At 40.2% G+C, this 22276-nt stretch overlaps 2 protein-coding genes across 4 annotated transcripts in view; both read right to left on the bottom strand.

Moving 5' to 3' along the window:
* CYSTM1 (cysteine rich transmembrane module containing 1) overlaps positions 1-21518 on the bottom strand; it is a 138516-nt gene extending 116998 nt beyond the window's left edge. Inside the window, exon 1 of the mRNA XM_053566495.1 lies at positions 21498-21518. The gene's annotated coding sequence lies outside the window, so the exon portion shown is untranslated. The remainder of the gene's footprint in view (positions 1-21497) is intronic.
* PURA (purine rich element binding protein A) lies at positions 1160-21962 on the bottom strand. 3 transcript variants are annotated; one of them, XM_053566484.1, is made up of 2 exons: positions 21639-21962; positions 1160-15837 (listed from the first exon to the last, which is right to left on the bottom strand). In XM_053566484.1, the coding sequence occupies exon 2, from the start codon at positions 15697-15699 to the stop codon at positions 14728-14730; it is 972 nt and encodes a 323-aa protein (XP_053422459.1). In that variant the 5' UTR covers positions 15700-15837; positions 21639-21962; the 3' UTR covers positions 1160-14727. The 3 variants fall into 3 exon arrangements, with proteins under 3 accessions (XP_053422459.1, XP_053422458.1, XP_053422460.1); XM_053566483.1 differs by lacking the exon at positions 21639-21962 and adding an exon at positions 21498-21636; XM_053566485.1 differs by lacking the exon at positions 21639-21962 and adding an exon at positions 16338-19506.
* Positions 21963-22276: the final 314 nt, after the last annotated feature.

The raw sequence follows: 22276 nt of genomic DNA, 5'->3' as shown, positions 1-22276 counted from the left end.
ACCATTTTAGCAAAAGAACAGCAAAACAATAATCACAATAAACTCTCTTGGGATTTACTCTGGGAACTGTAATACCATGAACTGGAGATTTTCTATGGCATCCAGTTTTAGAATATAACCATTGCACATATATTTAAACAATTGTCATATGCTTTCCATAGTGTGATTTTTGTCACAAAACTTGGAGAACTACTTTTTCAAGCATTCCTCATATCCATCATGAAGGTAAGTGAAAACATCAAAAAAAGTAAAAGGAGGAAACCACAAATAAAACCTAAAACTCCACTTCCAAAAAATGAGGAAAATATACACCTGAGGCCTCCGCTGGTTTCTGAATTAGAGGTCAAAACTGGGGTAGTTCTCCTGGTCAGATAATCTACTCTTCTAGGAGCTAGCCCTATTGAAACTATCCTGAAGGATTATTCCTATGCCATGTTTTTATTGGTAACTTCATTCACTGTCTGCCATTTCACTCATTAGAAAAGCAGTTTTGAAAGGGATCTTATTTTAAAGCACAACTGCTATTTTCTGCAGAAGATTCTCTTCATCTTTTGTCACGGGATCTTTTGTAACCCTTCCACTACTCCAAACCAACTTCAAATTTAAAATGACCAAAAAGAAATATCCTTCCATGAGAAAGGAACATGATTTATGGGGAAAGTTTTTCCTTTTCTTCAAAATGATGACTAGGTTAACCATCACACCATTAGAAAATTCTGGGCCTGAAATCCCAGCACTCTGGGAGGCTGAGGTGAGTGGATTGCCTGAGCTCACAGGTTCGAGACCAGCCTAAGCCAGAGCGAGACCCCATCTCTAAAAATAGCAGGCACCTGTAGTCCCAGCAACTTGGGACTCTGAGGCAAGAGAATCACTTGAGCCCAAGAGTTAGAGGTTGCTGTGAACCATAATGCCATGGCACTCTACCAAGGGCAACAAAGTGAGACTCTGTCTCAAAAAACAAAAAAGTTAAAAAAAAAAACCTACCAAAATAAAACTTTTAAAATGAAATAGAAATAAGAGTAATGCTTGCAGCCCAATTAGTGATCCTAATAGGCAAGTATATCTGTTGAGAGTCCTGAAAATGATTTCCATCTATCCAAAATTCAAGAGCAACCAGACCCCTTCCCCCCAAAAGCACTGAAACAAAAGACTGATCTGTTTATATAGTCACATGAAAAATAAACATCTTTATTTTTTTTTGCCTACTTTATTTCATTTTTTTCAAATAAAATTTAAATCTGTACAAAGTATACTGTTACAGTATATATTTTGTAAGAATCAATGCCTAAAAGAATCACAATACTTCAATAAGCAGTACAGCAGACCTCGCTAGTTTCAGCTTTGATATTGAACAAACTCAAGCCGGCTGATGCACAACACGTTTGCTTGGTTTCCACATGGTGAGTTCCCAGCACTGAGATGGGAGAACATGACAGCAAATATGGTTATATTACAGCCCGACACACTGCGCTTCTTCATGTGATAATAACTGCACATATTTAATACAGAATGCTCAAATTTACTTTTTAAATTGCATTTGCTTCTTAGTTGGCAAAATTCAGCATTCTTAGAAGGGGTCCCCAAACAGTGCAAATTAATGATATTCTACTGTATATTGGCACATTTCCAATAAGGATTAACTTGTAAACTCAAAGAATACCAACAACTTAGTCCTAAATTTTAACTAACATACATCTGGTCCATTTAACCAAAGTCATTTTGGAAAGGTATTAAAGAACAATTCTATTTCTGAAATGATATTGTTTTGACCATTTTTTAGAGAAGATAAATTTTTAAATTGTCATTAAAATGTTTAACTATAAAAATTTTACAAACTTGATTAGAAATTTCAAGATCATGATTCACAGCAGACAAATACAAACTGTTTATATTTCAACAATACCTTCTCTTAGACTTTCAAAGAGAGCACAACCATGTCAGCTGTGTTAACTAAAATTCTGTACTAAATTTGTAAGTGGTGCTGGGTCTAGCAAGTGTAAATATACAGTATATTTCAATGAAAAGAATTGTCTTCTTTATACTTTATTTGTTTTCCCATAAGGAAACATTAATGTTTACATTCTTTAATAAAGTTAATCTTACATCAGAATATAACTTAATACTGTCAGCAACAGGGACCACACACAGTAAATAAGAAGCACATTTAAAATAAGTTTAAATTCACATAGATTAACATTTGTTGGTTAATAAAATATCAACAGTATTACAATCTTACAATATTTACAGTAAGAAAAATCTAGAGTAATATATACCTTTCACAGCAGGATTCCATTTTTTTTTAAAATTTCTTCCAGTTTGGGATTGTGTACACACGAAAGCTCAAAATAAAGCAACTCTGCAATATAATCTTAAAATAATGGCTACTAGGGGGAAATTCTATCACAACCATTGAAAATAATGGTGACTTCTCACGGAGTCTGTGGCATCTGAGAACCCAGTTAGTTAACCAAAGTCTTGCTCAAACCATCCTCAGTTACCCAGATTAAAGCAGAACTCCGGCCTTCCCTGACTGCTGAAAACCCAACAGATTTTCTCAACATGCTATAAGAAAAGAGGGAAAATTGGTTTCAGCTCACACCATGGCTAGAAGCCTCTGGCCAGTGCACATTCTCCGACTTACGCTAAAAGAGGGCCAATTTCATCCCCACTGCATCACAAGAGTCCACCATATAACCACAGGGAATTGACACCAAGCTCACCCATTCCTCAACTCTTGTGCGTTAGGATAAGGCATGAACTTGGCCCCTATAATACACACCAGCATCTTAGAGACTTGGGACCAGGGCAAAGAAACAGACTAGTGTAGTTTGCACTGAGATCAACAGGAAAAATGGGAAGTGATGCACATTTCCAATTAGAATGAGAAGACCCACATCCCTAAACTGGAATTTGGCCAGGGCATCAGAGTTAGCACCCCCTCTCTGAGTACCATAAGGGATTAGGATGTGTGCTCTGGGCCTCCTCTAAGAGCATCTACAGTAAGTAACACAGTGTGGGACACTAGTTCAGTGATGACTCTCAAGAAAGCAGACACAATTCTTGAATCTGGGGCTATCTATAGCATCTGAGGTCAATCATCCAAGCTGTGACCTGTCCCAACCCTGCTTACTTTAAGATATCTGATGGGCACAGAGCACTCAGGGATACGGCTGCTGGCTACTTTGGACTCTAGATCTCACAGGTGATCAACAGGTATCTGGGATTGAATTAGCAAACTGTACCATAGCTCCTTAAACAGACACTGTCAGGTTTGAAATCATGTCAAGCATGAATCTTCACTGTCAGGTCAGAAATTGAAGTGGGAGTCTTCCCACATCAGCCAAGGTTATTTTGTCGAAACCTTTGAGGAGTTTGGACAGTTTTTCATGTTGTATGTGATTAGTTTGCTTATTTCAGTCAAGCTGGATTGGCAAACAAGACTGAACTATTTAGTTAGCTTGGTGTTTTGATTCTTACATGTATGCTAACCCAAAGCTGTTACATTTGGGCTAAATACACTGACAGAGAAAATTCAAGTAACAAAAGTTTTCAGCAAACTTCTGTGGCATTTTCTTTTTGGAAGTCAATGCAAGATCTAAAGGTATTTCTACCCAACAAAGTCTGTTTAAGTGTTTAAGGTAACTTCCTTTTGGTCCTATACAGAATGCTATGACTTCTATATAGGTCTGAATGCTGCTCCATGTAGATTCCTTCTGTATATCTAAAAATATATACTTTTCAGTAGTTCAATACATGGTTAATCTTCCCACAGAGGAAGATTTTTGTAATCACATGTTGCAAAGTAGAAAAACATCTCCTTTCTAAGAAAGGAAATATACTTTCCTATTGTACACTTTTGAATAAGCCCAAAGGCATGCACCAAAAATTATTAAAACTAATACATGCAATAAAATGGTGTAGAGTTAGACTTAAAGTGCTGCTTTTCAATTTTTAAATTTGAAGAAGACATTTTGTCAGTTATTGACTCAATGATCTTCCCCGAATCACCCACCCCACCCCATGGCATTAAGAGAGAAAAGTAAAAAGTGTGCATAAATTTTTAAACTATTCTTTACACAAGGGGAAGAACAGATATATCAACTATCCTATTTATAAACTGAATTCCCAGTTTTAAATAAAACTAATATTTACTGGTAAAAATTGTCAAAGCTAAATACCCAAACAAATATTACTAGTAAATAAAGTTCTACATAGAGAATAATTTACTTTGGTTTTATGCACCTTCTTAAAAATAACACTAGTGTCCCATCCGTCACCAAAGTGATGTGTTCCAGCAAAGTTGTAAGGCAAATCTTTTTTTTCCCTAGTAACATCTTGTTCCCAATAGACAAAACTAAAATCTTTTGGTGAGGAAGGGGTTAAGATAATGGTTAACCCCTTGGCATCCTGAGCAATGTGATTTATCAAACTCTACCCTGCTAGAATTTGTCAGGCACCCTGACCCCTGCCTTGAACCAGTAATGGCTCCCACATATAGAGATGCCCTGACTCCATAAAAACAGCTCTCAGAACTTTGCTTTTTCTTCCTTCTGTCTGGATGTTATTATGTCTAACAGAACTGGTTGCAATGTCACATTTTGTTAGTAGGGGCCACCATCTAACAATAATTCCAATCTGAAATATTTGAAGCCAATAGTTAGTTCCTAATTTTATCAATAATTTTCACTGAAATTTTCTGTACAGAGTTCGCTTAGAGCAGAGATCCTTAACTTGGGTTTCAAAACACGTGTGATGCCCCTGAGGTTGTATGCAAAATTATCTGTGTGCATTTTTTTTTTCTGGGAGAGGGTCCATCACTCTCATGTGATTATCAGAGATAAATGAATCTGTGATCTGAAAAAGGGTTATAGGGACTTAAAGAGGGATACCCGTAATTCATTTTATACCAGGACTGGGAAATAGGGGCAGAAAACTAAAAACGGCCTTAAAAGAGGAGGGGCAAATTGCTCATCTTTTCCCTTTATTCACATTTGGGAAATAAATGCTTCAAACTAGAAAAAATAATTAAGCTGGTTAAACTCCATTAAAAAATAAAGCCACTTTCTAAAAATTTTCATTTTCCATATATGGTAAATTTAATCTCCAAGAAAAGGTTTGAAGACTAAATTTTTCTCTTTTCCTAAAGGACATTCATAGATACAATGCTGAACAACATCCACATTTAAAGATTCGACAACATGAAGCTTAGGTAACTCTTAATGATGTGAGCCTTAAACTTGTGATTTTGAGTAAAGGATTATCTGGAGTCAAATACACATTTATGAACTTTCATTTCCCAAAATTAGCACATATTTAGACAACTATCTAGCATAATTCCACTATATAAACCTAAAATCAGAGGACAATGGAGTTAAATTTTCTACCCAAAGTAAAAACAAAGCCATAAGTTTCCACAATAAATTCGGCCACAAACATTCACACTATGCCATAGAGGACTTTCTCATTATATCACTGCGTTTTCAACAGAATTTGCAAACAGAAGATCCAGAATGACAAGCAAAACATGCTGAGAAGAGCATGTCAAGAATTAAAACACCATCTTCCTATCCAGAAACACACTCAGGCATTCCAAAAATAAACCAGATCTGAAAAGAGTCCTCTCACTTGGTTTTAAGTATATAGTGCATAAAAATCTATGAGAAAGGAAATATAAAATAAATAACTCACAAAAAATTAATTTTAGCCCAAAACACATCTCTGTTTCATTGGTTAAACTGTCACTTTTTTTGCAATTCTGAATACTGTGTTGCATAATCTAAGACAAAAAAATACGTTCACAGGTACACTTTTTATTCTTTTCTTGCTAGAGTATATCTTTGAGGTCATAAGACTGCATCTGGTTAAAATAAAGTCTCTTACCCACTGATGCTCTTCATCCTCAAAAAGTGATTAAAAAGTGAATTCCAAACTGTAATATTCATTTAATGTAATTATGTCAATATCAGTTGTATCACATAGACCGTAAGGGAACTATATGAACATTAAGGAAAACTACATGAAAGAGGGAGCTGCCGTTTGCTACCCACTTCACTTCCAGGTATTTAAGCAAGTACCCAGCTAGACTCAGATCTCATTGACTTCTGTGAAAACAGACCAACAATCCAAAATCAGGCCATCTCAAGCCAGAAGTTGGATCTAAAGACATCATTTACGTACACACACACATATTTCCTAAACTTTAACTCTATTTAAATAGTTAATAAAAGTTACATTTACAAAGGATTTTATTGGCAAATAAATGCCTATATTAAAAAGTTTATCAAAACAAATTTTTCTTTTACATAGCTAACACTAAAAATATTTTCTTGGCCTTATAAAGCATATTTAGTTGCATATAAGTTTTGCTTTGGGTGGGATATTGAAAACATAATTCTGTAAGAAATCAGAAAAGACTAGAAACAAAAGTGAAAGTGACTAGTCTTAACTTTCAAAAAATCAAGTGCAAAGATAAGTAGTGCAAACAATGAAAACTAGAAATTTCACAGGCAACTTTATGTTGTCTTTCCTGCTTTTGCACTTGTACATATTGACAACTTTATAAACCCTAACAACTGTATGCAGCATGGAAATGGGCTAACATTTATCTCCACTGACAAGACTTAAGGAAGTCTTTCAAAAACTTGTTATCAGTCATTTAAATAACTGGCTCTTGATGAAGGTTTACGAATTCACTTCTTATAAGTGATTTGTAAGGGAGGGGCTATTTAAGAAGACTCTTCACTGACTTAAACAAGTTATAGTATGTAACTGTATTATAATTTAAAATCTGACACAGTAAGGTATGGAAATTATATTAAGTGCCAACTCTACAAAATAAGCTATAATAAAAATAATCCTGCTATTATTAATAAACTTGATATTTATAAAAAAGAAAAATTACCTTCCAAGTACAAAATCTGCAGCCCTTTTTGGGGGGCTATTTTAAAAGAGATTTTTATCACTAATTTATACAGATATGAGTAAAAGGAAACCTGAAAGTAATCTGTCAAAATCACTGGGAATAAATCCATACTAAATTTGACAACAAAGAGTTAATCCAAATTGACTTAAATTTTGTAACTTCACAAACAAATATTGTAGTAATTATTTATTATAATTTAAAACACTACCGGGATAACGGGAACAGAAATCTAAACACTATCAGCTCACCCTAAAAATGACATTAAGAACCTCTAAGATGTACTAAGTTATATTATTAAGTGTTCTACCACAGAACTCTTGGGAATACTACAATTTTAAAGTAAAAATGTGAGAAAACAGATAGAAACATAAGTTGGGGAGCATGTATTCTAATTTTAGAAACATAATATTATTGAGGGCTTTATAAGGTTCACAAGATTAAATGGTTAGGATTGCAAATGTATTAACAAAATAAATAGAAAATATACTTAAAATTGCGATTTAGTGTTTTACATGGTTTGTCCTTTTCTAAGAAATTTTGAGCCAAAGGCCCCAAAGGTCTATAAAAGTAAGAAATAATTTGAATCTTTGTGGACAGCAAATCAATAATTTGATCTAAGGACCATTTTGAAAAGTAAAAGGTAAACTACACTGTAACAAGGGTCAAGAAAATAGTCTGTATGATAAATATTTTTGATAGTTTAAAAAGGGTAACTGAAATAGTTTGAAATTTTCTTACATTCTTTTTCTCAAAGTAAGTCCCCAGCACCAACTTGCCTTGACTAGAAAAAGCCGCCATTCCACAATTGTGCTAATTTGTCCAGAAAAGCAAACATCCTACAAATGAAAATAGATCTGTATAATGCATCATCACCAAAACTCTAGCTATAGATTAACAGTTTTCACATAACAAACGGGGGACTCATTTTCTCTAGCTTTATTGAAACTTCTTTAGTCAAGATCAACTTCATTGTCTTTAGCAAATAATTCTCATTCAGAGGCCATCTTATACTTTTTCCTGCCTTCAGTAAAAATTCTTTCCACTATACCTTCAAACCAATTTCTTGTTTATATACCTCTCACAACCCCATTCACAAACACATTAAACAAGCTCTCCCCTTTCTGCCCTCAAATTTCCAAACCAGTAAGTCTCCATTCCCAGTAACTAACCTAAAACACACATACTTTGTACTCTCTTCAATTCACAAATTTCTTAACAAACATTAATTTGATGCCCTTGAAACTGCCAACTATGGGGAAAACAGCAGTCAGAAAAAATTGTCTAATTACTTAATAATACAGAAATCTTTCTGGATCATCAGTTAGCTATGTTCTAAGATAGGAGTCAGCAATTTCTTTACTATTCTCAAAGGGTTACGTAAGCCTGAGGGCTACTGGCAGTCCTGTCACAAGAAGAATCAAAAAAGGAGAAAAACAAGGAAAAAGGAAGGTTGGAGAGAGAAGATGCCAGATATATATGTTAAGGAGATAGGTCAAGTGCCACCAACAGCTACCTGCACTGGAAATTGCCAATCCACTTTAGCTGAATAAGAGTTTGTCCCAATCTTAGCATGAGTCTGATAAGTCCTTAGCTGATGGCCATTACTGTTTGAGCTAGTCAAGGTGAATAGGTAAATTATCTGTCCCCTAACTTCAACAGCCACTTCACAATAAGAATATCTTTTCTTAACCCCTCCTAGGATCCTTTTGTGTTAATCCATCTTCAACTAAAACATATTAACAAGAGTAGTTCCAGTTTTTTAACAATTCTAGAATACAAGGAATTAGTCCTTGAACTTGGAAGCCTCTTGAATTATTAAAATGGACTCTAAATGAAACTCTTTAGCTTAAATTCTTTCCCATGAAATGCTATAAAAATTTAAATAAGCAAATTACTAATCATCAAAATAAAGTATGTATTCATTAAAATGTAAAAATCTTGCAATTCCAAAATGAGTAAAATAGTCCTGATCTGTTAAGAACCAATTTACATAGAGGATCACCACCATATTTCTACCTATCAACAAGACAATTTTCCACAAAAGCAAAGGACATTAGGAAAACAAAAAAAAAAAACAAAACAAGTACCAAACATAATATGAGGATAAAATAAAAATGAATGAATGCTATGAAATTCTTGATAAGAAATGCTACTAATGAGTGACCTTTGGCATACTCAACTTTCCTACAGACATAAATTACCTAGATCATTCAACATCAAAACTTGGTAGTTATTTTAGTAGATAAAAAATGAACCGTTGGCTTAGAACCAATATTTTTCTTCTTTCATCTGGTGGTTCTTACATCATGAAATTCTATCTGATTTATGCTAATGCTAATACAGATTATCTTCACTTACCCCATAATAATGAAATTTCTGTCCAAAAAGAGCCTGTCAAATGCTCTATGCCTTAAATATAGGTCTTACTTTAGATTCAAATAACTTTCAAAATATTAAAATCAGCTTTTCTTAAAAATATTGCAAATTCTGCAAAGATAACTCAATGGTAATGCTTCTGGGTAAAAACAATAATTTCAATAGCAGTGATCATCTTATAGCATGCTTCAGTTATGAATGGCCTAAATTTGGTTAATACGCAATAAAGAAAACAAAAATATTACATAACGTGTGATTTAAAAATTAAGACACTTTAATGGACAATTTTAACTTTGGTGAATTTTATTTGCTTTAGCAATTCCAATAAATTCTCTGTCCTGTTTAATCCACTTTCATGGAGTGTGTATGTCTGTGTGTACCTCCAAATTATTAAGATACTAAAATTTTGGGATAACACCTCTGTTATACTCAGTGTTATCAAGAACTGTTCCAAACCTAAGTTGCTGAAGATGCCCTTTTTTTAATACCCTTTTACACTAAAAGCAAGATCTCAATCTGATATTTAAAAGACTCTGAAAAGGGAAAAAGTTCATTAGATTTGATATCCCACTTTTTATGGGCAAGAAAATCTTAAAGAAGTATGCCCATATGTAAAATAAAATGCATTGTGGAGCTACAAAAGCTACTGTAGCAAGTTTCAAAAAGTGCCATTCTAAAATCAACTAGAAATGTGTGTGTGCACATATGTGTGTAACATGAAAAACTGAGTGGGAATACTGAGGAAGAGAGAGTGAAACATGCATAGGAGATAAAAAATAATCATGCCCATGGTGGGTCATCAGAACTGGTTGATAACCCAAAATGTCATTAAAAAACCTTAGTTTAGAAAGTGTAAACAATGTCAAAATGTAAAATGTTAAAGCACAGGAACAAAAAATGAATGACATAATCCCCCCAAACATCAAGTTCCATAAGAAAATAGGAAGAAAAAAGTCGACATAGCATCTTTTTAAATATAACAAATCTTAACTGACTTGAAAATGATATAAAGTGCATGGGCCATGATACCCACCCAGATTATTATCATAAGATTTATCTTTTCCCCTCCCTTCCACCCAAATTTAGTTCAGTTTTCCTGAAGAAAAAGTACAGCATCCCTATATTAATAAGAGTAAGAAATGAAAACAGTGAGTACAACTGATATAGATCCATTGACTTTTATTACAAATGTACTTGATCACTTGGCTTCAAAAAGTTTAAAATCAATACCCTATTTTCTGTATGCCAGTACAAAGCAAACTGTTTTACAAATTAAATACCTAAAATTGACAAAAATATTAAAATTTGATGAAAAACAATTATAAAAATCCTTATTCTTTCTCTTCAAAAAAGGAGGCAGTCTTCCCAGTCCTATTATACAATATTAATAATATTCACCATTTTTAGAATAGGTAGCTAAATTATATTTTTCCGTTAGCATAAAAAACTCGTTGACTAATAGATTTGTATATGCTCCAGTTAAGTTTGCGAATGCCATCTGATTGCAATATAATCAACTATCTTTAATTGAATCCTAATTTACACTTATTTAATAATTTGCATAGTTTGAAAGGGATAAAGGTTATTCTACAACTAATTATCATAGGCTATTACAGTGCTATTTTTCAAGGCAGTAAGTATTTGCTCCCAAATGAAATTATTTGTCTTCTTTAGGCAGGGGTTAAAATTACTAGCAGCTTTCTCCATTACCTGAAAAACCAATTGGAATAGTTATCTGTCTCTAGACTGAAGGCCTAAAAAAACATATTGATATACTTTCCCCCTTGAGTCAAATTTCAACCCCTGCACAGGACAACTAAAAATTGAGACTTATTTCCCTGTTAGTTTTGGTTTCTACGCTCCATGGCTTTTGAGAAGCTGGAAAACAGTTTGTCTTTCCTGACTAGCATTGTCTTTTTTTATTTCCATTTGGCAAATATTCATCTACCTCCAACCTATATCTAGTAGATGAAAAGCCGACATGGCTTTTCTTAAGAACTTCCTTTGTTGTCAAAGGCATGTATAATGATTTCTACAGTTCTGGTTAGTTAACTTTAGCTCCCTCTGTGGCTGGATGACTGCTGCTTCTAACATCAGCATGATAAATAGGAGGCACAAATAAAAAGTAGCTTAAAAAAAAAGATTTGGTGATTTAAAAGAAAAAACCAACTACACACACACACACACACACACACACACGAGCATTTCAAATCTGGTGGCTGATCTCTGGATTAAATTACTTGACAGTGTCTCTCATTTTAAAGAACATCAATATTGCAATGCATTTCAAGTTTTCTTTTATACTTAGGCAAATAATACAGTTTAACCAAGCTCTTGGACTTTAATTGTAAGACAAAGCAGATCAATAAAAATAAGGCATACTTATCAGGAATTAAGTTTTGTTTGCTTGTTTTTGGCACATTTGATCATACTGTCTTCTATGAATAACATATATGGTCAAATACACCATTTCCTTTTTTGTCAACACAAACAAGGGTTTACCAACTAGTAAAAATAAAAATAAGGAAAAACTCCAACATAAAACACTGAAATATAGAACCTTGGTAAAGTACCGAGCACCTGGGGGGGGACAGAGGGGCAGGAAGGAAAACCATGAACAAGACAGGAAAGAAGGGAAGGTTTGGGAGGGTGCTTGGGGAGGTAAGTGAGATGCTTAAAAAAGAGCATCTTTACAGACAGTCTTTTCTATGATCACTTTTTAAGTCTTAAAAGATCTGCATGTGGATTTCTTTTTAAACCCACTGACCGTAAATCAGACACTGGTTTCAGAATCTTAGTAAGATTGTGTTCAACTGTTATAGTGTAAAGACAATTGCACAATACATGTGCTTCTTGATCCGGTAGGATTCCAAGCAGAATCTGAAGTCTATAGGTAAGAAAGGCTTCACTTTAGGTAACTCTGACCCTAAAGAAAACCTCATGAAAGAACTTGCATCTCAAAGAAAGGACACTTTGCCTAAGTTTGCTGTGTTTTTGTTGACTTGCACTACTTATTGCTGGCCACTATGAAACACTGATCTAGGAGTACTCCAACAACCTGTAGTACAAGGCTTAACTTTAAAGAAGCTATAGTAAACAAGAGACAAAATCAAAGCAATTCTCTTTCCTAATAACAGCACAGAGAATGCACTCTTTTCCATATCACAGTTAAAATACAGTGAACAAAAGAGCTCAACAAACCTTAAGACAAAAAAGTGCAGGTTATTAATGTTTACATGCAGTTGATAAGCATTCCAAATGTCACATTATGCACTGTAAAAGCTCAACTTTACTATACGGAAATAAGAAAAATGCACCTTAGGGGATGGGGAAAAGCAATTTAATCATTTCCAGTGATTTTGTAAGTAAAGAAACTCCTAACTACTGTACGGTCACCTCATATTTAACATTGTATGAATATTAAAAGCAAACAATTTAATGGGAAAATGCACAGTACAATGAAAATAGCTTGTTATTCAACACATACAGTAGATCTCAAAAACAAAGACAACACACTCAACCAGGGAGCTTAAAAATATCAAATCAAAACCCAAAGAACCAGCAGAAAAAAAAAAAAAATCCTTCAAAAACACAACTGTTTTGCCTTCCTAGGCCAATGCTTTACAATGTGAGAAGCACTGATACCTTCCAGCTCCTACAGGTGGTGTCTTCTACATACAGCAGTTAGATCTATATGGCTGGATTTGCCAAGAAACAATTCCATCCCCAGAACTCTTGTTAGACAAGATTTTTTTTTTTTTTTTTTTACCAAAATACTTTCTACAGAATTCCAAACCAAAATGTACTGTTTAAGGCATCTTTTTTATAACATTTTTCTCTTCACTCAAAGATGATAGTCATGCAGCAGTTTAATGATAAAAATATATTAATATTTTACTATACAGCAGCAAGAAGTTAGTTGTCAATTAAAAGCACACAAACATCTTTAAATGAAAACCTGTAAAAGACTATCGTTACAAACAATTTCAGTTTGGAGGACACCAGCTTGATAAAGTGCTCTCCTAAGCTTTGCATTTTCAAATCCTACACCTCAAATATATGAGTTATAGAACATACTTTTGATAGAAGGCTTGTACACTTGGGGAACACAAATACATTTAGCATATAATGTAGCCAGTAATAACTAGCACCACAGCTACATGGAAATCCTTTACATACACCAACTTGGCTTTCACTTTTAAACTCAGAATCCATGGCTCAGTAGGATAACTATAATTGTGTTGCTCTGCTTTTTAACAGGTCTACATAGTTAATAGCACTGGCAAAAATCAAAGGATAGCTTCAGACCTCTTACAAGTTTAGGAGACAGTGCTAGTGACCACAAATAGACTCACTACCTGATGTCCAAGTACAGGTTCACTGGAAATTGCTGCACGTTAGTTTTTTAAAATCTTTCTACACATAATAAAAAAAATATATTATGAACGATACAAGTACATCTCATATACACAATAATGACAAAACGCCTACTCAGTCAAAGCAAACAGATGCAGAAAAATATGGGAGATTTCCTTTTTCTTTCTTTTTCCTTTTACTATTTGAATAACTTTGGTTCCAACCATAAAAATCACAACTTAGCAAATTTCATTTAAATGCCTTTTTTAATAATTTCTTCATGTTCACAGAAGTTTCACTGACCATTTTTATATGTTTAAGGTCCAGATGCAATGCATATTGTAAAAGAGAGCACTTATTGTTTACCTTGCATGAATTAAACCTACGTACCTTTAACTCTACAAACTTCTGCATAACATTTAGACAAAGCTCAGACACACAGCATGCCTAGCCCTCATATATATACACATCTCTAATCACAGGTATATAGGGTGTCAAATATACTATAATAACCTCCATGTAAGGTTTGAAATTTGGTAACAAAATGAGAAAAACTAAAAATATTATTTTACGTGTTCTAAAATATCTCTTTTTTGTGCTAAAGTCAAATGTTAGCTCAACATGAAAAGGACTTTTATATAATTCAGCAATATTATAATCTTGACCATTTTGCAAACACTTTTAATAATAATAGCTTAAACGTGTACAAAAGTTCTTGGTTAATTAGGGAAATAAACACTCAGTTCTTTATATTTTTTAATCAAGTAGGAAACACAGTTCATATAATGTTATTACTTTTTGTATTTTTTTGTTTTTTGTTTTTAGCAGCTGCTTACTGTTTTATATGGTGGATAAAGTGGACAACATCCAGCGATGGGTGGCAAGTCAAGAAGAGAAACTGTCAGTTGGTGGAGGTTCTGTGGGTGGTGCTCCCTTGGAGTTAACAGTTATATCTTTTTTTTTTTTTTAACTTTTAAACTTTTTATTTTCTCTCTTTACAGTATATTTTCTCTGTGTTTGTGGCTGTGTGTGTGTGTATGCATGTGTGTGTGGGGAGTTTTCATTCAGTTTGATCAATCTTCTTCCCCTTCTTCCTCACCCTGCAGTAACAGGGTGGCAGCGGCAGTCTCCTCCTGCTGCTGCTGTTGCTGCTGGTGGAGCTGCTCACAGGCAGCCCGCTTCTCCCTCTGCTTCTCTTGAATCTTCTTCATCTCCTCCGAGTACTTGCAGAAGGTGTGTCCGAACTTGGCCCACACCTTGTAGGGCACGGTGATGGAGTTGCGGTAGGTGGGCTTCACCTCACTCACTCGCATAAACACACCGTACTTGTTGGAGCCCACATCGAAGAAGAAGCGCTTGTTGTCCACAGTCAAGGAGGTGCCCTCGGGCAGCTCAGCCGGCTCCTCCTCCACTCCGTAGTCGTCGATGAGCTTGGCCAGAGCGTCACGGAACTCGATGAGCCCCTGCGCGGGCAGCGCAATGGTCTGGCCCTGCGTGGAGCCCAGGCCAGGCCCCCGGTTGACCGTCTGGCGGATGCGCAGGAAGCGGCCGCGCTGGTTCTCCTTGAGATCCATGTAGTACTTGCGGTTCTCGCGCACCAGGAACTCGCTCTTGAGTGCCCGGCGCGGCTCGTCCTGCGCCTGGGCCAGGTCGGGCGGCTGGCTGGGGCCCAGCTGCGCGTAGTGCTCGATGAAGTCGCCCAGGTAGTCGCGGAACTCCACAGCCACTGACATGGAGAGAGTGAGGCGGCTCTTGTTGCCGCCCGCGCCCACCTCAGCGATCTTCAGGAAGCGGCCCTTGGCGTTCTGCTTCACGTCCAGGTAGAAGCGCTTGTTCTGGATGTCCACCCGCTTGGAGGCCAGCTCCTGCGTCTCGTGCTGCAGCCCCCCCGGGGCCCCGCCGCCTCCTCCGCCGCCACTGCCGCCGCCGCCCCCGCCGCCACCACCGCCCCCGCCGGAGCCTGAGCCCGAGCCTGGGTGCCCCAGGGAGCCGCCCGAGCCCAGCGCCGCACCACCCTGTTCGCTGCCGCTGTCTCGGTCCGCCATGATGCTGCGCTCCGCCGCCGCGCCGCCGCCTGCCGCTCCGCCCGCCGCCTCAGTCGCCTCAGCCGCCGCTGCTTTCCCTCCCCGGCTCCGCCTGCTGCCGCCGCAACCCCCACAGCCAGCCAGCCACTCTCGCGAGATCTGCGGGAGAGACCAGACAGACGAGACCCGGTAACAGGGCACTGACTCCCCAGTACAGTAGCAGGGCGCCCTACTGTACGCGCCCACCCGCCTGCCGGCACGTGACCTGCGCCCCCTCCCCGCTGCCAGCCCCCGTCCGCCCGACCACCAGGCGGCGCCCACCCACCGACCCTCACCCTACAACCCTGGCTGGGTGGGGGAGAGGGAGCAGGACGGGCCGCGTCGCTGCCGCCACTGCCACCACCACCACTGTGGCTGTGGCTGTTAGGGAGTTTGGGGACTAGGGATGAGAAGGGGGCTTCCACACTGAGCACAGGGAGCAGGCCTAAGCTCGGCTTTCCAGTGACCCCAAAGAGTATGTGGGGGGGGGAGGAGCCAGCGCAGCGCAGCACAGCCTGCTGCAGAGAGGGGACACCAAGTCACGGCCACCCCCCCATGAGGGCCTCAGCTAGACCTAAAGCCAGACGGGCCCACCCGCCACCGGCTGGGTTGTCTCCTACCGCAGAGCCCTGCCTGCAGATGCGGGCGAGGAAAAGGAGAGGAGAGGTGGTGCGGTGATAACCCTTAGCTGCAGAGGGGGCTGCTAGGGATGAAGACGGGGCGCCAGCAGCAGTGGCGCGGAGCAGCAGACACCTAGCCTGTCCCTCCTCTCTCCCTCCCCTCGCTCCCCCTCCCCGCGTACACGGCAGCAGTCTCTGGCCTCAGATGATCCCGCTCCCCCCTCCCCCCAACCGCAGCCCCGCACAGTCGGGCGGGCGGGCGCACTCACCGGTGGGGGGAGCCAAGCAGAGGACAGTAGGCACACCATGGCCGGGGTGCCCGCAGTGCCTGTTCCCATCAGCTCTGCCCTTCCTCCCCAAAGAACAATCAAAAAGAAACCCTACACTTACTCAAAAACCCTGCAACCAGCCCCTCTTGGGACCACGACTGCCTGCCTCCCCCTCCTCCTTCTGAGATTTGGGGAAAGGGGGCACCCTCCTCAGGGCTGAGCCCAGGCTGCGTTGCCGGCCAGCTCTGCAGATGAGCTAGGCCCTGTCGAGCATTCAGACCCTAGCCCACTCTTCTTCCCTTCTGGAAGGACTCAGAATGGAGGAGAAAACCAAGCTGGCTTTCGGAAATTCATGAGCTAAAAATGTCAGGAATTTCCTGGGAAACGCAGGTCCTTACGGGATTCATTAAAGCAGGTTCACTCGCCCCTTTTACTCTTTTGTCCCTAAACTCTTATGTGTCAAAGAGAGCTCCTTAACACCCCAAAAGTAAAACATTAAAAGATCGCTGCTTTTTATGCAGACATCTGGGTTACCGACCGTTAATTAACCAATGAGTCTTTGGACAGTGACAGCTCAAGGGGCGTCTTATCTCGGAAAGGGGTTCAGTAGTAAAGAAGGGGCTCAGAAATAACTGATTTATCTTTTACTACATCTGATGCATAATCTAGGGCCTGTTTCCCAGATAGATCATGAATGTTCATACTCGCTTCAGGAAGCCTTCAGCCCTGGCTCTGTAGGAAAGCTAAGGCCTATTTCCAGGGGACCCCCTGCCAGTGCGCCTACATTCTCCCCCAACATCTTCCACGGGACTAAGAAGATACAGATTACAAAGCCCTACCCTTGGCTTTTTTCTCAAGCACAGATCGCCTCCTCCATCCTGAGAAAAGTGTGCCTATTCCATCTGTGTTGCATTCCCATTGCACCCCCCTTTTCTAGTAAGAGTAAAGAGACTTGCCTCCCTCAATCTTACTCTAGAGACAACTGTGTACATGAGTGCCCAGCTACCTGGAAAAGAGAAGGGTAAGTAGAGGACTAACGATCCAGAAACCAAGAGCAGTCTAGGGCATAAGACTTGTCAATGCCTGAGCCCTCAAAGCTTTTACCTTCTGGGCAAACCTGCCTGCTAGGTATTCACGGCTTCCTTTCTCTCCTAGCAAGAGCCTCATTCTACTCAGCATTACCGAGTTCAGCTCTAAGCTGAAGTTTGCTACTTCCCACTAAAAAGGAAGAAACAGAGCAAAGCACCCTGGCGACCAAAGAGCAAACTGGGGCAGTCCTGTGAACAAGCCTCAGAACCACCCACCTAATATCCAGTGGTCCCTGAAATGGCTCTCTGAAGGGGAGGCCCACTCTGAGAGAGAAAATCCAGGCTTTGAGCTTCATAAAGAACTTCCCCTTAATTTGGGGGCAGTCTTTAATACCACATAGGGCTCTTTGCATGCTGATTTTTCTGTACTTCCTTGCTTATCCCCAAATCTGTTGGGAAGGGGACAGAGGAACTTTTGGAGCACTTCTCACTGCAAAACAAATGTGTGAATAAGCAGAGGCTCCCACAGGCTTGCCCGGTAGCGATCAGGACCCTGGATAGACCCCAGCCCCGCCAGCTACGCAAAAGGCTGGTAAGACTCCGTACAGAATGGGGCGGGGCGGGGTGTTACGCTCGGGTCTGTAAACTGAGGCTAGGTATCATCTGGGGAAGTCCGATCTAGATGTAAAAGGGCTGCAACTCTTCCTCAAGGGTTTACCTCAAGCCTCTACCCCCCTAATGAGAACTCCAGGCAGCAAGAAGGCCAATGTAATGAGAGAGTCTTTCAGCCGGTCCGGCCATTCTTCCCTGCTAATGATCGCTGCCCCCACGACAGAGACCAAGTCTCAAAACGGCTCTCATTCCTGACCCAACTTCACAGTCTAAATGTCTTGCTCTCTACCCTAGACATTTACGTCCAGAGATTCTGAGGCACTTTGAGTTTGGTGGTACCTAGATGTTCTGAAAAAGCATCTGCTACCTGGAACTAATTTAGTTTCCCAGCGCAGAGGCAACTGACGAAGTTTCTAGGCAGAACAAAAGTTAAATATCATTTGCACACTTAAACTGGGAATTCTAGGTTCAAATTAGGCAACAATTGAGACTCACATTTCTGCACATAAATATGGACTTATTTTATGCTGTTCATAATATATGTATAAAATTTATGCCATTGTATGTATGTCAACTTTTCTCCTTATACATGTATCTAAAAAGTAAACAAGACTAATGATGGCTTTCCCAAAATCATTCATTCGATATTTACCATATTTTCACTACTGAAACAAGAGAGTTAATTTCAGGGTAAGTCTGGAAGTGTGGGCTTTTTCTCAGTCTTAGGAGGAAAGCTGCTTTCCTTAGGCAATAGCCAAAGGTAGTCTGGGAAGAATGCATTAAAGTCTTAAAAAGTTCAGAACTTTAAATACAATTTCAAAATTATATTTGTATTGAACATTGAAATTCCATTAGAAAATTTGTGGACTTAAAAAGACTTCTACCCATTTGTTAATTATCTAAATTCTAAACAATATACTAACTTGGTAAATGAAAAGCCAGTTCTAAGGTCCAGCTGTTTGAATTTGTTACTTTAAAACAAATGGTTGTAAAACTAAATTTATAATTTCATGACAATGAAGAAAAGATAAAGAGGAAACGAAATATAATATGCAGCAAATTAATAAGCAGCAAAATATCCATGTTAATGAAAAAAATCCAAAAACATTCCCTTTCTCCTCCAAATTTGCATACATTTTAAAAACACAATAAATTTCTCTAGACTTCTGGAGCCCTTTTATTAACACTACACACATATTTTGAAGAGACTAAAGACTACTTTATTTTTAATGCTACTATCTCTGAATTTAACGAACTCTTAACAAAAAATCGCACAGAAGGAAACAGACATTAGGCAGAACAAAAAGGAAAAAATCCTTAATTTTCCTCAGCCTGAACTACAGATGATTCTAAAACAAACTAATTCAGCTTTGGTTTTTTTGTAGTAAAAATCAACACACATTTAAACTTGGACAGAGGGTATCTACCTCTGGGTAGTAAACCCTTTTTATTATAGAGTTCTCAACAAATAATGTTAATATTTTACAAAACCACAAATTTTCAAAAGAAAAGAATATTAGAACTTGTGTTTTCAAGCGCTACTTAGGTTAAACACCAGTCTTAAAACCATACAACTATTTTCAATACCTCAGTCATTAAAACTAACTGGAATGTTGTATTGCAAATGTTCAAAGTGGAAGAATTACCCATTTTTTTTCTCAGGGCTATCTACCAGAAAAATTAAGAGAAACTCTCAAGTAAATCTTAACATTTAGCAACAATGACTAATAGTAACAGCATTTCACGGATCATTTTTTAAAAGCATGTTCTTTTTCTATAGCTCACCTAATCTTGAAAATTATGCTTCTTCAATGCTATTTTAATGTTTAGGATTAAAGATATGAATTAAACATTTAAAATATGAAGAGAACAATCCACGTGATAGAATCCTCACATTTCCCAAATGTTTTCATTTTAAGCATTTGCAGAAGAGTTAAATAAATAAATGTAGCACACATTCTAAATTCAATAAAAGATTCAGAGAACCCAACCTTTTATGGACCCAAAAGATCCAAATAGAACCGATGTAAATATCAATAGCTTTTTCTCTTCCAGCTGATACTTAAATGGTTTTACTATACTCAAAGGAATGAAATCAGCAACTCTCTCCACACTCTAGTCAACACTCCAATTTTCAACGCCGCAATTCGCAAACGTCAGCTGGGCGGGGGCAGTGGGGGGGGGGTCTTGAAGTAATCCGAAAATTTCCTTTCCCCTCTGATAGTCTACCAAAAGAAGTCAAACCAAATCCAGCCTGTTGTAAACCACTGGCACCACTCTTCCAAGGACACGGGACACAAGCACAGACACCACTGCGAAAAGCAGTTCAAAAGCACCTGGCCCGACAGAAACCTTAAGAGGCCCAGATCAGAACGAATTAGAATCATCAGGAGGGTCCCACAGCCACAGCGCTAATAAAGGCGGCATGTATTCAGGGTAAACAGCTACGAACCAAATAAAGTTACCCCGGTCTCCTGGGCTTTTCTCTACCCAAGTTCAGGTTTATGACAGATATATCTGTGGGGTCTCTTCCCCTATAAACATCACAGCCCGCCTCCGGGGCCCACTGTAGCTAAAAGGGAAGACCCTTCAGTTTCACATCTGCTCCTTTTACCCTGAAAGGCAAAGGAGCTGTTGAGCTGACCTAGGTCTGTGGGGCAGTAAAAATCCCTTGTTCGGGCCACCCATCTTTGGGCCTAGCTTCATCTGCGATGTCAGCACCAAAGGGTTTTTTGTTTTGTTTTTACAACGCACCCTAGGACGGTGTAGGCATTTCGGGGTGGGGGTGAACACAAGAGAGGAGGGGTTGGCAGTGGAGCCAGGATTATAGAATGCTTCTTCCTCTCCTTCCAGGATTGCTGTACAGGGAGTGTCGGCCACGTCTATCCCACAGTCCCAGGCCCGGGGACGAAGGTGGCCAAGAGAAATGAAGCTCAGGAATTGCTAAGCAAACGGCATCACTGGTGGTCTCCAGAGCCTGGGAGGTAGGATTGTCTTTTTCGTTTTTTAAGGGGCGTGTTATTTTGATCTTTGGGGGGGAACACAAGAGGATTCATTCGTTCCTTGCTGCGAAGAGGCGGGGGGGGGGTAGGAGAATGTTGCTACACAACCTGGGTCCCCGAGAGGGAGGGTGCAGGGTTATCTGCAATGGTACAATATTTATTCTCGGTTGACAGGGCGATTAGTGGGGACGGGGTGGGCGGCACCTCGACCTGTGGCACTGGCAACAGGGAAGGTCGCGAGGGGCTTACCCGGGAGGGCGGGCGCTGTCCTGCCGCAGGTGAGGGAGGGCGCAGGCTGGAGGGAGGAAGGGCGCGCGCGAGGCAGGCGCGAGGCAGGCGCTAGGCAGGCGCGAGGAAGGGGGGAAGGGAGGAGGGCGCGCGCGCGCACACCTGTGCTGGACAACTGCGCTAGCCGAGCGGCGCCTCACTCGAGCTCTGCGGGCTGAACAGGGAGGAGGGCGGGCTGGCAGGCGGGGGCGGGACGCCGAGGGGAGGAGGAGGAGGCGGCTCGGAAGGCTGGCTCGGCTCTCGCTCGTTCTCCCTCCAGCGGGCAAGTCCGGCTCACACCCAGCTTCTCCCGCTCACTCGCAGCCCCCTTGGCTCTCCCTCCTCCTCCTCCTTCCCCTGCGGGATCCGCTCGCCGCCGCCGCCGCCGCCGCAGACGGCAAGTCGTGGCAGCCAGACGTCGGCGCGTAACCCGGCGCTCCGTGCGTGACTCTGGGCGACGTCAGCGCGCGCTCCGCGTTCGCCACCCCTCCTCCGCTCTCCGTGGCTCGCGCCATCGGCTCTCAAGTCCCTCGGTTTTGGTTGCCGCCGCGCCGGCCGCCAAACTCACTCCCTCCGCCCCCTTCTCGCGCGTGAACGCGCTTTTTCCGCGGTTGTGGCGTCGACATCCTGCGGTCCAGGCCCTGGAGCGCGTCTAAGGAGGGGGTTGTCTGTGGCCTCTGTGCCCGCACTTCCTCCGCCCACCGCCCTCCCGGAGCGCCCCAAGTTGGACTTAGCCCCTCGCCGAGCTGCCGAAGGCCAAA

The sequence above is a fragment of the Nycticebus coucang genome, chromosome 17, assembly GCF_027406575.1.
Source record: "Nycticebus coucang isolate mNycCou1 chromosome 17, mNycCou1.pri, whole genome shotgun sequence".
Classification (NCBI taxonomy): domain Eukaryota; kingdom Metazoa; phylum Chordata; class Mammalia; order Primates; family Lorisidae; genus Nycticebus; species Nycticebus coucang.
Note: the sequence above shows the minus strand (reverse complement) of the source record. Positions and strands in the feature narration are given on the sequence as shown.

What these genes read in the sequence shown, in the direction of transcription:
- PURA (XM_053566484.1), bottom strand. Translation starts at nt 15,699, where the DNA reads ATGGCGGACCGAGACAGCGGCAGCGAACAGGGTGGTGCGGCGCTGGGC.